At 45.0% G+C, this 18,166-nt stretch overlaps 1 protein-coding gene across 1 annotated transcript in view; it reads right to left on the bottom strand.

The window, feature by feature from the left end:
• Positions 1 to 2,334: 2,334 nt before the first annotated feature.
• Positions 2,335 to 18,166, bottom strand: part of LOC137357000 (one cut domain family member 2-like) — a 44,850-nt gene continuing 29,018 nt past the window's right edge. The window contains exon 2 of the mRNA XM_068022928.1: positions 2,335 to 2,792. Coding sequence (XP_067879029.1) covers positions 2,485 to 2,792 — 308 coding nt within the window. The 3' untranslated portion in view covers positions 2,335 to 2,484. The remainder of the gene's footprint in view (positions 2,793 to 18,166) is intronic.

Here is an 18,166-nt window from a genome sequence, read left to right as displayed (position 1 = left end):
GGGTTCCCTAGTGGACCAGAGTTGGAGCTTTCACATTCCGCTTGACCATTCCAGCACTCGTCCTTGTGTTTTTCCCCTTTAGGATGCCTGATGGTCAATTTCACCCAGTAGAAAAAGGACCGAGATTTAACAAGACTTTAGAAACACTCCCACACCAGTCAGGTAGTGAGATGCAATAGAAACGCCAAGATTTGCTTCCTCCATAGGAGGAGGCCATTCAGTCCCTCGAGCCTGTTCTCCCAGTTACACCCTGGCCGATCTGTATCTGAACTCCATCTCCCTGCCTTGGTTCCGTATCTCTTAATCCCCTTTAACCCAACAAAAATCAGCAGTTCTGAAATTTTCAACCTTTTGGGGGAGAGTGTTCTAGATTTTCTCCGTCCTTTGCGTTGAGGAGTGAAATTAGGAAACACTTCTACACGCAAAGGGTGCTAAAAGTTTGGAAATCTCTTCCACAAATGGCAACTGATGTTGGATCAATTATTAGTAGATTTTTGTTAACCAAAGGTATTTTGTTTTTAAACTATTCATTCTCGGGATGTGGGCGTCGCTGGCCAGGCCAGCATTTATTACCCATCCCTAATTGCCCTTGAGAAGGTGGTGGTGAGCTGCCTTCTTGAACGGCTGCAGTCCATGTGGGGTAGGTATACCCACAGTGCTGTTAGGAAGGGAGTTGCAGGATTTTGACCCAGCGACAGTGAAGGAACGGCCGATATAGTTCCAAGTCAGGATGGTGTGTGACTTGGAGGGGAACTTGCAGGTGGTGGTGTTCCCATGCATCTGCTGCCCTTGTCCTTCTAGTTGGTAGAGGTCGCGGGTTTGGAAGGTGCTGTCTAATGAGCCTTGGTGCGTTGCTGCAGTGCATCTTGTAGATGGTACACACTGCTGCCACTGTGCATCGGTGGTGGAGGGAGTGAAAGTTTGTGAATGGGGTGCCAATCAAGCGGGCTGCTTTGTCCTTGATGGTGTCGAGCTTCTTGAGTGTTGTTGGAGCTGCACCCATCCAGGCAAGTGGAGAGTATTCCATCACACTCCTGACTTGTGCCTTGTAGATGGTGGACAGGCTTTGGGGATTCAGGAGGTGAGTTACTCACCGCAGGTCCAGGTCTTGCCTCAAAGGTATTAAGGGATATGGGGGCAAAGGTGGGTAGATGGGGTTAGGTCACAGATCAACCATGATCTCTTGGTGCTACTCCTGTTCCTATAGTCCCAGGAAGTGTTGTCTGACTTTGCTCCTGAATAGACTAACTCTAATTTAAGGTTATTCTCCCTTCATTCTGGTCTGTTTACCCACCCACCCCCCTCAACCCCTGCCAAAGGAAATGGTTCCTCAGTATCATTGGCAAAAGAGGCTGAAACTGGAACAGTTGAGGTGACACATTTGCACAACGGGCTAGAGGTGATCACGGGAACTTGGCAGGCTGTGGGGAGAAGGATTCCGAATTCAGTCAGGTTGGGGTTGACTAGAGAGGGGGCCAGTGAGAGTTGGGTTGGACAGATTTTTGGGGAAAGAGATCTCACCGTGGCTGTGGTGGAACCTGGTGGGCTTCAAGCTATGTTAGGCACTCACACTAACTAGGTGGCACCTGACCTTTTCTTCTTGCTTTGACGCAGACTTCCCTCCCATTCTCTTCACCCGAGGTAGTGTCTCAGACCTGTGGGCCTTAGCAAAGTTCCATAAAAAGATGCACGGAAACAATGGACTTGACGTCGCCAATCTGTGATGGTGTCGGGTGGTTTTTTTTTTTGTCAGGGCCTGCACTGTTCCACAGCCGACTCTGGTTCAGCTGAACTGTCTTGAACCCGTGCATCCCAGAACCACACGTAGGAAATGAACGTCGGACTCTCCACCGTCCACTGGTGGGCTCATTCATCTTTAATGAATGATCACATTACCTTTGCATGGCCCCCTTAATTTCTTCTGCCTCTCTCACTGAATGACAAGCAGGGTCCATTGTTCCCAGTGACATGCCGACGTCACAAAATGACCATCCCACGAGGTTGCAAAATGGCTGCCCCACTGAAGCCACAAAATGGCTGTCACACGAGGCCAGAAAATGGCCACCCCCGTCGTACACATTCTCCCTCCAGGTAGAGCAGATTCGGAAGCTGGAATGGACAAGACTGATGCACGATCCCATCTCCCGCCCACGCTGGATGAGACATATCCACCAGGCAGTAGAGGACCTCCCTCGCCTAACTGTTGGAGAACTGAGGTGAAAATGTTATTGGGGATGAAGAATTTTACCTCGCGAATTTCCACCCAACCCCTCCCCCTCCAAGACCCCATCCTCCCCACCCACCAACCCACCCAATTAATAAAAGCCAGGCTGAATAAAAGTGGACGGAAATCTTGCTGGAAGTACAGAAAAGAATATCTTTGGTGCTCAGTTTCAACATAGTTCTTTTGTTGCTTTTTTTTGCGGGTGGGTTGTTATCTCGCCCTCTCTCCTCTCCCCTCCCCGCCCCCGCCCTTCCCTCGGCTCACGAGTTGGCGTAGGTGCTCGCTGATGACGAGGTTGAGGTGGCGGAGCCTGTGGAGCAAGGCCCACCCTCCACCAGCCACTTGTCCAGGCTCCGGCGGCGCGAGTTCATGAAAAAGTTGCCGACGGTGGAGATCTCCAGGCCCAGCTGCTGGGCGATGGTCACCTGCAGCTCCCTGTTGGGGCGGGGGTTCTCCTTGAAGATGGCGAGGAGCGTCCTGCGCTGGACGTCGGTGAAGACCAGCCGGTGTTTCTTGGGCAGGTGGTTGCGGTCACCGCTGGCCTGCTCGTGCTCTTTTCTTCTGCATGCTGTGAAGAGGCAGGGAGGAGAGAGAGAGAGAGAGGAAGAGAAGAGAAGAGATGTTGAGCAATAGAATTGCAAACCCGTTCAAGGAGTTCTGACCCATTCCTCCCCCTCCTCCCCACTCACAACAAGACATGACTTTCGGTCATGGGGTAGAACTCTCTGCCGCCTCTGAGTCAAGGTTCGGCCTGGAAAAACAGGCGCAAGTATCTGGAGTGGGGACTCGCACCCACGATATTTTGACACGAGACCCACTGAGCCATGGCTAACTCCGCAAGAATTCCCATGCCGAGTCACACTCAGATGTTCTGTCCTCTCTCGCTGTCCATCTACCAGTCCTTTCATAATACATCCTTGAGAGGTGGGCAAGGCGGGCATTTATTGCCCATTTCTAGTTGCACTGAGCAGGTGCTGGCAGTCGTTGAAATTGTTTCTACAGCTAAATGGCATGCTCGGCCTCGACGAGAAGTTCAAAGTCAGAATAGGACAGAGTTAAGAACCTTTGAGAGATACAGAAAGGTTATCTGACAGAATCAAATGAGAAAAATATGTGGATTAATGGAATTAAAGGTGGCCAGTAGATGGAGCTGAGTACCTTCTACTGCGGAAAGGTACATTTCCACACTGAGTAACCCTTACACTGCTGAATAAACAGTGACTCTGTACAGTTACACTGAGTAACCCTTACCCTGCTGAATAAACAGTGACTCTGTCAGTTACACTGAGTAACCCTTACCCTGCTGAATAAACAGTGACTCCACACAGTTACACTGAGTAACCCTTACCCTGCTGAATAAACAGTGACTCTGTACAGTTACACTGAGTAACCCTTACCCTGCTGAATAAACAGTGACTCTGTACAGTTACACTGAGTAACCCTTACCCTGCTGAATAAACAGTGACTCCACACAGTTACACTGAGTAACCCTTACCCTGCTGAATAAACAGTACTCTGTACAGTTACACTGAGTAACCCTTACACTGCTGAATAAACAGTGACTCCGCACAGTTACACTGAGTAACCCTTACCCTGTGAATAAACAGTGACTCTGTACAGTTACACTGAGTAACCCTTACCCTGCTGAATAAACAGTGACTCTGCACAGTTACACTGAGTAACCCTTACACTGCTGAATAAACAGTGACTCTGCACAGTTGCACTGAGTAACCCTTACCCTGCTTAATAAACAGTGACCACGCAGTTACACTGAGTAACCCTTACCCTGCTGAATAAACAATGACTCTGTACAGTTACACTGAGTTACCCTTACCCTGCTGAATAAACAATGACTCTGTACAGTTACACTGAGTAACCCTTACCCTGCTGAACAGTGATTCTGTACAGTTACACTGAGTAACCCTTACACTGCTGAATAAACAGTGACTCTGTACAGTTACACTGAGTAACCCTTACCCTGCTGAATAAACAGTGACTCCGTACAGTTACACTGAGTAACCCTTACCCTGCTGAATAAACAGTGACTCTGCACAGTAACACTGAGTAACCCTTACCCTGCTGAATAAACAGTGACTCCGTACAGTTACACTGAGTAACCCTTACCCTGCTGAATAAACAGTGACTCTGTACAGTTACACTGAGTAACCCTTACCCTGCTGAATAAACAGTCACTCTGTACAGTTACACTGAGTAACCCTTACCCTGCTGAATAAACAGTGACTCCATACAGTTACACTGAGTAACCCTTACCCTGCTGAATAAACAGTGACTCTGCACAGTTACACTGAGTAACCCTTACACTGCTGAATAAACAGTGACTCTGCACAGTTACACTGAGTAACCCTTACCCTGCTGAATAAACAGTGACTCCGTACAGTTACACTGAGTAACCCTTACCCTGCTGAATAAACAGTGACTCCGTACAGTTACACGGAGTAACCCTTACACTGCTGAATAAACAGTGACTCTGCACAGTTACACTGAGTAACCCTTACCCTGCTGAATAAACAGTCACTCTGTACAGTTACACTGAGTAACCCTTACCCTGCTGAATAAACAGTGATTCTGTACAGTTACACTGAGTAACCCTTACCCTGCTGAATAAACAGTGACTCTGTACAGTTACACTGAGTAACCCTGACCCTGCTGAATAAACAGTGACTCTGTACAGTTACACTGAGTAACCCTTACACTGCTGAATAAACAGTGACTCTGCACAGTTACACTGAGTAACCCTTACCCTGCTGAATAAACAGTGATTCTGTACAGTTACACTGAGTAACCCTTACCCTGCTGAATAAACAGTGACTCTGCACAGTTACACTGAGTAACCCTCACCCTGCTGAATAAACAGTGACTCTGTACAGTTACACTGAGTAACCCTTACCCTGCTGAATAAACAGTGACTCTGTACAGTTACACTGAGTAACCCTTACCCTGCTGAATAAACAGTGATTCTGTACAGTTACACTGAGTAACCCTTACCCTGCTGAATAAACAGTGACTCTGTACAGTTACACTGAGTAACCCTTACCCTGCTGAATAAACAGTGACTCTGTACAGTTACACTGAGTAACCCTTACCCTGCTGAATAAACAGTGACTCTGCACAGTTACACTGAGTAACCCTTACCCTGCTGAATAACCAGTGACTCTGTACAGTTACACTGAGTAACCCTTACCCTGCTGAATAAACAGTGACTCCGTACAGTTACACTGAGTAACCCTTACCCTGCTGAATAAACAGTGACTCTGCACAATAACACTGAGTAACCCTTACCCTGCTGAATAAACAGTGACTCCGTACAGTTACACTGAGTAACCCTTACCCTGCTGAATAAACAGTGACTCTGTACAGTTACACTGAGTAACCCTTACCCTGCTGAATAAACAGTCACTCTGTACAGTTACACTGAGTAACCCTTACCCTGCTGAATAAACAGTGACTCCGTACAGTTACACTGAGTAACCCTTACCCTGCTGAATAAACAGTGACTCTGCACAGTTACACTGAGTAACCCTTACACTGCTGAATAAACAGTGACTCTGCACAGTTACACTGAGTAACCCTTACCCTGCTGAATAAACAGTGACTCCGTACAGTTACACTGAGTAACCCTTACCCTGCTGAATAAACAGTGACTCTGCACAGTTACACTGAGTAACCCTTACACTGCTGAATAAACAGTGACTCTGCACAGTTACACTGAGTAACCCTTACCCTGCTGAATAAACAGTCACTCTGTACAGTTACACTGAGTAACCCTTACCCTGCTGAATAAACAGTGATTCTGTACAGTTACACTGAGTAACCCTTACCCTGCTGAATAAACAGTGACTCTGTACAGTTACACTGAGTAACCCTGACCCTGCTGAATAAACAGTGACTCTGTACAGTTACACTGAGTAACCCTTACACTGCTGAATAAACAGTGACTCTGCACAGTTACACTGAGTAACCCTTACCCTGCTGAATAAACAGTGATTCTGTACAGTTACACTGAGTAACCCTTACCCTGCTGAATAAACAGTGACTCTGCACAGTTACACTGAGTAACCCTCACCCTGCTGAATAAACAGTGACTCTGTACAGTTACACTGAGTAACCCTTACCCTGCTGAATAAACAGTGACTCTGTACAGTTACACGGAGTAACCCTTACCCTGCTGAATAAACAGTGACTCTGTACAGTTACACTGAGTAACCCTTACACTGCTGAATAAACAGTGACTCTGTACAGTTACACTGAGTAACCCTTACCCTGCTGAATAAACAGTGACTCTGTACAGTTACACTGAGTAACCCTTACCCTGCTGAATAAACAGTGACTCTGCACAGTTACACTGAGTAACCCTTACCCTGCTGAATAACCAGTGACTCTGTACAGTTACACTGAGTAACCCTTACCCTGCTGAATAAACAGTGACTCTGCACAGTTACACTGAGTAACCCTTACCCTGCTGAATAAACAGTGACTCTGTACAGTTACACTGAGTAACCCTTACACTGCTGAATAAACAGTGACTCTGCACAGTTACACTGAGTAACCCTTACACTGCTGAATAAACAGTGACTCTGTACAGTTACACTGAGTAACCCTTACCCTGCTGAATAAACAGTCACTCTGTACAGTTACACTGAGTAACCCTTACACTGCTGAATAAACAGTGACTCTGTCAGTTACACTGAGTAACCCTTACCATGCTGAATAAACAGTGACTCTGTACAGTTACACTGAGTAACCCTTACCCTGCTGAATAAACAGTGACTCTGTACAGTTACACTGAGTAACCCTGACACTGCTGAATAAACAGTGACTCTGTCAGTTACACTGAGTAACCCTTACCCTGCTGAATAAACAGTGACTCTGTCAGTTACACTGAGTAACCCTAACCCTGCTGAATAAACAGTGACTCTGTACAGTTACACTGAGTAACCCTTACCCTGCTGAATAAACAGTGACTCTGTACAGTTACACTGAGTAACCCTTACCCTGCTGAATAAACAGTGACTCTGTACAGTTACACTGAGTAACCCTTACCCTGCTGAATAAACAGTGATTCTGTACAGTTACACTGAGTAACCCTTACCCTGCTGAATAAACAGTGACTCTGTACAGTTACACTGAGTAACCCTTACCCTGCTGAATAAACAGTGACTCCGTACAGTTACACTGAGTAACCCTTACCCTGCTGAATAAACAGTGACTCCACACAGTTACACTGAGTAACCCTTACCCTGCTGAATAAACAGTGACCACACAGTCACGCTGAGTAACCCTTACCCTGCTGAATAAACAGTGAATCTGTACAGTTACACTGAGTAACCCTTACCCTGCTGAATAAACAGTGACTCCACACAGTTACACTGAGTAACCCTTACCCTGCTGAATAAACAGTGACTCCACACAGTTACACTGAATAACCCTTACCCTGCTGAATAAACAGTGAATCTGCACAGTTACACTGAGTAACCCTTACCCTGCTGAATAAACAGTGACTCTGTACAGTTACACTGAGTAACCCTTACCCTGCTGAATAAACAGTGACTGTGTCCAGTTACAGAGTAACCCTTACCCTGCTGAATAAACAGTGACTCTGTACAGTTACACTGAGTAACCCTTACCCTGCTGAATAAACAGTGACTCCGTACAGTTACACTGAGTAACCCTTACCCTGCTGAATAAACAGTGACTCTGTCAGTTACACTGAGTAACCATTACCCTGCTGAATAAACAGTGACTCCACACAGTTACACTGAGTAACCCTTACCCTGCTGAATAAACAGTGACTCCACACAGTTACACTGAGTAACCCTTACCCTGCTGAATAAACAGTGACTCTGTACAGTTACACTGAGTAACCCTTACCCTGCTGAATAAACAGTGACTCTGTACAGTTACGCTGAGTAAACCTTACCCTGCTGAATAAACAGTGCCTCTGTACAGTTACACTGAGTAACCCTTACCCTGCTGAATAAACAGTGACTCTGTACAGCTACACTGAGTAACCCTTACCCTGCTGAATAAACAGTGACTCTGTACAGTTACACTGAGTAACCCTTACCCTGCTGAATAAACAGTGACTCTGCACAGTTACACTGAGTAACCCTTACCCTGCTGAATAAACAGTGACTCCACACAGTTACACTGAGTAACCTTTACCCTGCTGAATAAACAGTGACTCCGTACAGTTACACTGAGTAACCCTTACCCTGCTGAATAAACAGTGACTCTGTGCAGTTACACTGAGTAACCCTTACCCTGCTGAATAAACAGTGACTCTGTACAGTTACACTGAGTAACCCTCACCCTACTGAATAAACAGTGACTCTGTACAGTTACACTGAGTAACCCTCACCCTGCTGAATAAACAGTGACTCTGTACAGTTACACTGAGTAACCCTTACCCTGCTGAATAAACAGTGACTCTGTGCAGTTACACTGAGTAACCCTTACCCTGCTGAATAAACAGTGACTCTGTGCAGTTACACTGAGTAACCCTTACCCTGCTGAATAAACAGTGACTCTGTGCAGTTACACTGAGTAACCCTTACCCTGCTGAATAAACAGTGACTCTGTACAGTTACACTGAGTAACCCTTACCCTGCTGAATAAACAGTGACTCTGCACAGTTACACTGAGTAACCCTTACCCTGCTGAATAAACAGTGACTCTGCACAGTTACACTGAGTAACCCTTACCCTGCTGAATAAACAGTGACTCTGTACAGTTACACTGAGTAACCCTTACCCTGCTGAATAAACAGTGACTCTGTACAGTTACACTGAGTAACCCTTACCCTGCTGAATAAACAGTGACTCTGTACAGTTGCACTGAGTAACCCTTACCCTGCTGAATAAACAGTGACTCTGTACAGTTACACTGAGTAACTCTTACCCTGCTGAATAAACAGTAACTCTGTACAGTTACACTGAGTAACCCTTACCCTGCTGAATAAACAGTGACTCTGTACAGTTACACTGAGTAACCCTTACCCTGCTGAATAAACAGTGACTCTGTACAGTTACGCTGAGTAACCCTTACCCTGCTGAATAAACAGTGACTCTGTACAGTTACACTGAGTAACCCTTACCCTGCTGAATAAGCAGTGACTCTGTACAGTTACACTGAGTAACCCTTACCCTGCTGAATAAACAGTGACTCTGTACAGTTACACTGAGTAACCCTTACCCTGCTGAATAAACAGTGACTCTGTACAGTTACACTGAGTAACCCTTACCCTGCTGAATAAACAGTGACCACACAGTTACACTGAGTAACCCTTACCCTGCTGAATAAACAGTGATTCTGTACAGTTACACTGAGTAACCCTTACCCTGCTGAATAAACAGTGACTCTGTACAGTTACACTGAGTAACCCTTACCCTGCTGAATAAACAGTGACTCCGTACCGTTACACTGAGTAACCCTTACCCTGCTGAATAAACAGTGACCACACAGTTACACTGATTAACCCTTACCCTGCTGAATAAACAGTGACTCTGTACCGTTACACTGAGTAACCATTACCCTGCTGAATAAACAGTGACTCCGTACAGTTACACTGAGTAACCCTTACCCTGCTGAATAAACAGTGACTCTGTACAGTTACACTGAGTAACCCTTCCCCTGCTGAATAAACAGTGACTCTGTACAGTTACACTGAGTAACCCTTACCCTGCTGAATAAACAGTGACTCTGTACAGTTACACTGAGTAACCCTTACCCTGCTGAATAAACAGTGACTCTGTACAGTTACACTGAGTAACCCTTACCCTGCTGAATAAACAGTGACTCCACACAGTTACACTGAGTAACCCTTACCCTGCTGTATAAACAGTGACTCTGTACAGTTACACTGAGTAACCCTTACCCTGCTGAATAAACAGTGACTCTGTACAGTTACACTGAGTAACCCTTACCCTGCTGAATAAACAGTGACTCTGTACAGTTACACTGAGTAACCCTTACCCTGCTGAATAAACAGTGACTCTGTACAGTTGCACTGAGTAACCCTTACCCTGCTGAATAAACAGTGACTCTGTCAGTTACACTGAGTAACCCTTACCCTGCTGAATAAACAGTGACTCTGTCAGTTACACTGAGTAACCCTAACCCTGCTGAATAAACAGTGACTCTGTACAGTTACACTGAGTAACCCTTACCCTGCTGAATAAACAGTGACTCTGTACAGTTACACTGAGTAACCCTTACACTGCTGAATAAACAGTGACTCTGTCAGTTAAACTGAGTAACCCTTACCCTGCTGAATAAACAGTGACTCTGTACAGTTACACTGAGTAACCCTTACCCTGCTGAATAAACAGTGATTCTGTACAGTTACACTGAGTAACCCTTACCCTGCTGAATAAACAGTGACTCTGTACAGTTACACTGAGTAACCCTTACCCTGCTGAATAAACAGTGACTCCGTACAGTTACACTGAGTAACCCTTACCCTGCTGAATAAACAGTGACTCCACACAGTTACACTGAGTAACCCTTACCCTGCTGAATAAACAGTGACCACACAGTCACGCTGAGTAACCCTTACCCTGCTGAATAAACAGTGACTCTGTACAGTTACACTGAGTAACCCTTACCCTGCTGAATAAACAGTGACTCCACACAGTTACACTGAGTAACCCTTACCCTGCTGAATAAACAGTGACTCCACACAGTTACACTGAATAACCCTTACCCTGCTGAATAAACAGTGACTCTGCACAGTTACACTGAGTAACCCTTACCCTGCTGAATAAACAGTGACTCTGTACAGTTACACTGAGTAACCCTTACCCTGCTGAATAAACAGTGACTCTGTCCAGTTACAGAGTAACCCTTACCCTGCTGAATAAACAGTGACTCTGTACAGTTACACTGAGTAACCCTTACCCTGCTGAATAAACAGTGACTCCGTACAGTTACACTGAGTAACCCTTACCCTGCTGAATAAACAGTGACTCTGTCAGTTACACTGAGTAACCCTTACCCTGCTGAATAAACAGTGACTCCACACAGTTACACTGAGTAACCCTTACCCTGCTGAATAAACAGTGACTCCACACAGTTACACTGAGTAACCCTTACCCTGCTGAATAAACAGTGACTCTGTACAGTTACACTGAGTAACCCTTACCCTGCTGAATAAACAGTGACTCTGTACAGTTACGCTGAGTAACCCTTACCCTGCTGAATAAACAGTGACTCTGTACAGTTACACTGAGTAACCCTTACCCTGCTGAATAAACAGTGACTCTGTACAGTTACACTGAGTAACCCTTACCCTGCTGAATAAACAGTGACTCTGCACATTTACACTGAGTAACCCTTACCCTGCTGAATAAACAGTGACTCCACACAGTTACACTGAGTAACCTTTACCCTGCTGAATAAACAGTGACTCCGTACAGTTACACTGAGTAACCCTTACCCTGCTGAATAAACAGTGACTCTGTGCAGTTACACTGAGTAACCCTTACCCTGCTGAATAAACAGTGACTCTGTACAGTTACACTGAGTAACCCTCACCCTACTGAATAAACAGTGACTCCACACAGTTACACTGAGTAACCCTCACCCTGCTGAATAAACAGTGACTCCGTACAGTTACACTGAGTAACCCTTACCCTGCTGAATAAACAGTGACTCTGTGCAGTTACACTGAGTAACCCTTACCCTGCTGAATAAACAGTGACTCTGTGCAGTTACACTGAGTAACCCTTACCCTGCTGAATAAACAGTGACTCTGTGCAGTTACACTGAGTAACCCTTACCCTGCTGAATAAACAGTGACTCTGTACAGTTACACTGAGTAACCCTTACCCTGCTGAATAAACAGTGACTCTGCACAGTTACACTGAGTAACCCTTACCCTGCTGAATAAACAGTGACTCTGCACAGTTACACTGAGTAACCCTTACCCTGCTGAATAAACAGTGACTCTGTACAGTTACACTGAGTAACCCTTACCCTGCTGAATAAACAGTGACTCTGTACAGTTACACTGAGTAACCCTTACCCTGCTGAATAAACAGTGACTCTGTACAGTTGCACTGAGTAACCCTTACCCTGCTGAATAAACAGTGACTCTGTACAGTTACACTGAGTAACTCTTACCCTGCTGAATAAACAGTGACTCTGTACAGTTACACTGAGTAACCCTTACCCTGCTGAATAAACAGTGACTCTGTACAGTTACACTGAGTAACCCTTACCCTGCTGAATAAACAGTGACTCTGTACAGTTACGCTGAGTAACCCTTACCCTGCTGAATAAACAGTGACTCTGTACAGTTACACTGAGTAACCCTTACCCTGCTGAATAAACAGTGACTCTGTACAGTTACACTGAGTAACCCTTACCCTGCTGAATAAACAGTGACTCTGTACAGTTACACTGAGTAACCCTTACCCTGCTGAATAAACAGTGACTCTGTACAGTTACACTGAGTAACCCTTACCCTGCTGAATAAACAGTGACCACACAGTTCCACTGAGTCACCCTTACCCTGCTGAATAAACAGTGATTCTGTACAGTTACACTGAGTAACCCTTACCCTGCTGAATAAACAGTGACTCTGTACAGTTACACTGAGTAACCCTTACCCTGCTGAATAAACAGTGACTCCGTACCGTTACACTGAGTAACCCTTACCCTGCTGAATAAACAGTGACCACACAGTTACACTGATTAACCCTTACCCTGCTGAATAAACAGTGACTCTGTACCGTTACACTGAGTAACCATTACCCTGCTGAATAAACAGTGACTCCGTACAGTTACACTGAGTAACCCTTACCCTGCTGAATAAACAGTGACTCTGTACAGTTACACTGAGTAACCCTTACCCTGCTGAATAAACAGTGACTCTGTACAGTTACACTGAGTAACCCTTACCCTGCTGAATAAACAGTGACTCTGTACAGTTACACTGAGTAACCCTTACCCTGCTGAATAAACAGTGACTCTGTACAGTTACACTGAGTAACCCTTACCCTGCTGAATAAACAGTGACTCCACACAGTTACACTGAGTAACCCTTACCCTGCTGTATAAACAGTGACTCTGTACAGTTACACTGAGTAACCCTTACCCTGCTGAATAAACAGTGACTCCACACAGTTACACTGAGTAACCCTTACCTTGCTGAATAAACAGTGACTCCACACAGTTACACTGAGTAACCCTTACCCTGCTAAATAAACAGTGACTCTGTACAGTTACACTGAGTAACCCTTACCCTGCTGAATAAACAGTGACTCTGTACAGTTACGCTGAGTAACCCTTACCCTGCTGAATAAACAGTGACTCTGTACAGTTACACTGAGTAACCCTTACCCTGCTGAATAAACAGTGACTCTGTACAGCTACACTGAGTAACCCTTACCCTGCTGAATAAACAGTGACTCTGTGCAGTTACACTGAGTAACCCTTCCCCTGCAGAATAAACAGTGACTCTGTACAGTTACACTGAGTAACCCTTACCCTGCTGAATAAACAGTGACTCTGCACAGTTACACTGAGTAACCCTTACCCTGCTGAATAAACAGTGACTCTGCACAGTTACACTGAGTAACCCTTACCCTGCTGAATAAACAGTGACTCTGTACAGTTACACTGAGTAACCCTTACCCTGCTGAATAAACAGTGACTCTGTACAGTTACACTGAGTAACCCTTACCCTGCTGAATAAACAGTGACTCTGTACAGTTGCACTGAGTAACCCTTACCCTGCTGAATAAACAGTGACTCTGTACAGTTACACTGAGTAACTCTTACCCTGCTGAATAAACAGTGACTCTGTACAGTTACACTGAGTAACCCTTACCCTGCTGAATAAACAGTGACTCTGTACAGTTACACTGAGTAACCCTTACCCTGCTGAATAAACAGTGACTCTGTACAGTTACGCTGAGTAACCCTTACCCTGCTGAATAAACAGTGACTCTGTACAGTTACACTGAGTAACCCTTACCCTGCTGAATAAACAGTGACTCTGCACAGTTACACTGAGTAACCCTTACCCTGCTGAATAAACAGTGACTCTGTACAGTTACACTGAGTAACCCTTACCCTGCTGAATAAACAGTGACCACACAGTTACACTGATTAACCCTTACCCTGCTGAATAAACAGTGACTCTGTACCGTTACACTGAGTAACCATTACCCTGCTGAATAAACAGTGACTCCGTACAGTTACACTGAGTAACCCTTACCCTGCTGAATAAACAGTGACTCTGTACAGTTACACTGAGTAACCCTTACCCTGCTGAATAAACAGTGACTCTGTACAGTTACACTGAGTAACCCTTACCCTGCTGAATAAACAGTGACTCTGTACAGTTACACTGAGTAACCCTTACCCTGCTGAATAAACAGTGACTCTGTACAGTTACACTGTGTAACCCTTACCCTGCTGAATAAACAGTGACTCCACACAGTTACACTGAGTAACCCTTACCCTGCTGTATAAACAGTGACTCTGTACAGTTACACTGAGTAACCCTTACCCTGCTGAATAAACAGTGACTCTGTACAGGTACACTGAGTAACCCTTACCCTGCTGAATAAACAGTGACTCTGTACAGTTACACTGAGTAACCCTTACCCTGCTGAATAAACAGTGACTCTGTACAGTTGCACTGAGTAACCCTTACCCTGCTGAATAAACAGTGACTCCGCACAGTTACACTGAGTAACCCTTACCCTGCTGAATAAACAGTGACTCTGTACAGTTACACTGAGTAACCCTTACCCTGCTGAATAAACAGTGACTCTGTACAGTTACACTGAGTAACCCTTACCCTGCTGAATAAACAGTGACTCTGTACAGTTACACTGAGTAACCCTTACACTGCTGAATAAACAGTGACTCTGTACAGTTACACTGAGTAACCCTTACCCTGCTGAATAAACAGTGACTCTGTACAGTTACACTGAGTAACCCTTACCCTGCTGAATAAACAGTGACTCTGTACAGTTACACTGAGTAACCCTTAACCTGCTGAATAAACAGGGACTCCGTACAGTTACACTGAGTAACCCTTACCCTGCTGAATAAACAGTGACTCCACACAGTTACACTGAGTAACCCTGACCCTGCTGAATAAACAGTGACCACACAGTTACACGGAGTAACCCTCACCCTGCTGTATAAACAGTGACTCTGGACAGTTACACTGAGTAACCCTTACCCTGCTGAATAAACAGTGACTCTGTACAGTTACACTGAGTAACCCTTACCCTGCTGAATAAACAGTGACTCCGTACAGTTACACTGAGTATCCCTTACCCTGCTGAATAAACAGTGACTCTGTACAGTTACACTGAGTAACCCTTACCCTGCTGAATAAACAGTGACTCTGTACAGTTACACTGAGTAACCCTTACCCTGCTGAATAAACAGTGACTCCACACAGTTACACTGAGTAACCCTTACCCTGCTGAATAAACAGTGACCACACAGTTACACTGAGTAACCCTTACCCTGCTGAATAAACAGTGACTCTGTACAGTTACACTGACTAACCCTTACCCTGCTGAATAAACAGTGACTCCACACAGTTACACTGAGTAACCCTTACCCTGCTCAATAAACAGTGACCACACAGTTACACTGAGTAACCCTTACCCTGCTGAATAAACAGTGACTCTGTACAGTTACACTGAGTAACCCTTACCCTGCTGAATAAACAGTGACCACACAGTTACGCTGAGTAACCCTTACCCTGCTGAATAAACAGTGACTCTGTACAGTTACACTGAGTAACCCTTACCCTGCTGAATAAAAAGTGACTCCACACAGTTACACTGAGTAACCCTTACCCTGCTGAATAAACAGTGACTCCACACAGTTACACTGAGTAACCCTTACCCTGCTGAATAAACAGTGACTCTGTACAGTTACACTGAGTAACCCTTACCCTGCTGAATAAACAGTGACTCTGCACAGTTACACTGAGTAACCCTTCCCCTGCTGAATAAACAGTCACTCTGTACAGTTACACTGAGTAACCCTTACCCTGCTGAATAAACAGTGACTCTGTACAGTTACACTGAGTAACCCTTACACTGCTGAATAAACAGTGACTCTGTACAGTTACACTGAGTAACTCTTAGTCTGCTGAATAAACAGTGAATCCACACAGTTACACTGAGTAACCCTTAGCCTGCTGAATAAACAGTGACTCTGTACAGTTACACTGAGTAACCCTCACCCTGCTGAATAAACAGTGACTCTGTACAGTTACACTGAGTAACCCTTACCCTGCTGAATAAACAGTGACTCTGTACAGTTACACTGAGTAACCCTTACCCTGCTGAATAAACAGTGACTCTGTACAGTTACACTGAGTAACCCTTACCCTGCTGAATAAACAGTGACTCTGTACAGTTACACTGAGTAACACTTACCCTGCTGAATAAACAGTGACTCTGTACAGTTACACTGAGTAACCCTTATCCTGCTGAATAAACAGTGACTCTGTACAGTTACGCTGAGTAACCCTTACCCTGCTGAATAAACAGTGACTCTGTACAGTTACACTGAGTAACCCTTACCCTGCTGAATAAACAGTGACTCTGTACAGTTACACTGAGTAACCCTTACCCTGCTGAATAAACAGTGACTCCACACAGTTACACTGAGTAACCCTTACCCTGCTGAATAAACAGTGACTCTGTACAGTTACACTGAGTAACCCTTACCCTGCTGAATAAACAGTGACTCCACACAGTTACACTGAGTAACCCTTACCCTGCTGAATAAACAGTGACCACACAGTTACGCTGAGTAACCCTTACCCTGCTGAATAAACAGTGACTCTGTACAGTTACACTGAGTAACCCTTACCCTGCTGAATAAACAGTGACTCCACACAGTTACACTGAGTAACCCTTACCCTGCTGAATAAAAAGTGACTCTGTACAGTTACACTGAGTAACCCTTATCCTGCTGAATAAACAGTGACAACACAGTTACACTGAGTAACACTTTCCCTGCTGAATAATCAGTGACTCTGTACAGTTACACTGAGTAACCCTTACCCTGCTGAATAAACAGTGACTCCGCACAGTTACACTGAGTAACCCTTACCCTGCTGAATAAACAGTGACTCTGTACAGTTACACTGAGTAACCCTTACCCTGCTGAATAAACAGTGACTCGGTACAGTTACACTGAGTAACCCTTACCCTGCTGAATAAACAGTGACTCCGTACAGTTACACTGAGTAACCCTTACCCTGCTGAATAAACAGTGACTCTGTACAGTTACACTGAGTAACCCTTACCCTGCTGAATAAACAGTGACTCTGTACAGTTACACTGAGTAACCCTTACCCTGCTGAATAAACAGTGACTCCGTACAGTTACACTGAGTAACCCTTACCCTGCTGAATAAACAGTGACCACACAGTTACTCTGAGTAACCCTTTTCCTGCTGAATAAACAGTGACTCTGTACAGTTACACTGAGTAACCCTTACCCTGCTGAATAAACAGTGACTCCGTACAGTTACACTGAGTAACCCTTACTCTGCTGAATAAACAGTGACTCTGCACAGTTACACTGAGTAACCCTTACCCTGCTGAATAAACAGTGACTCTGTACAGTTACACTGAGTAACCCTTACCCTGCTGAATAAACAGTGACTCCACACAGTTACACTGAGTAACCCTTACCCTGCTGAATAAACAGTGACCACACAGTCACGCTGAGTAACCCTTACCCTGCTGAATAAACAGTGACTCTGTACAGTTACACTGAGTAACCCTTACCCTGCTGAATAAACAGTGACTCCACACAGTTACACTGAGTAACGCTTACCCTGCTGAATAAACAGTGACTCCACACAGTTACACTGAATAACCCTTACCCTGATGAATAAACAGTGACTCTGTACAGTTACACTGAGTAA

This window comes from Heterodontus francisci, chromosome 46, assembly GCF_036365525.1.
Source record: "Heterodontus francisci isolate sHetFra1 chromosome 46, sHetFra1.hap1, whole genome shotgun sequence".
NCBI classification, from domain to species: domain Eukaryota; kingdom Metazoa; phylum Chordata; class Chondrichthyes; order Heterodontiformes; family Heterodontidae; genus Heterodontus; species Heterodontus francisci.
This window is presented reverse-complemented; position numbering and strand designations above follow the sequence as displayed.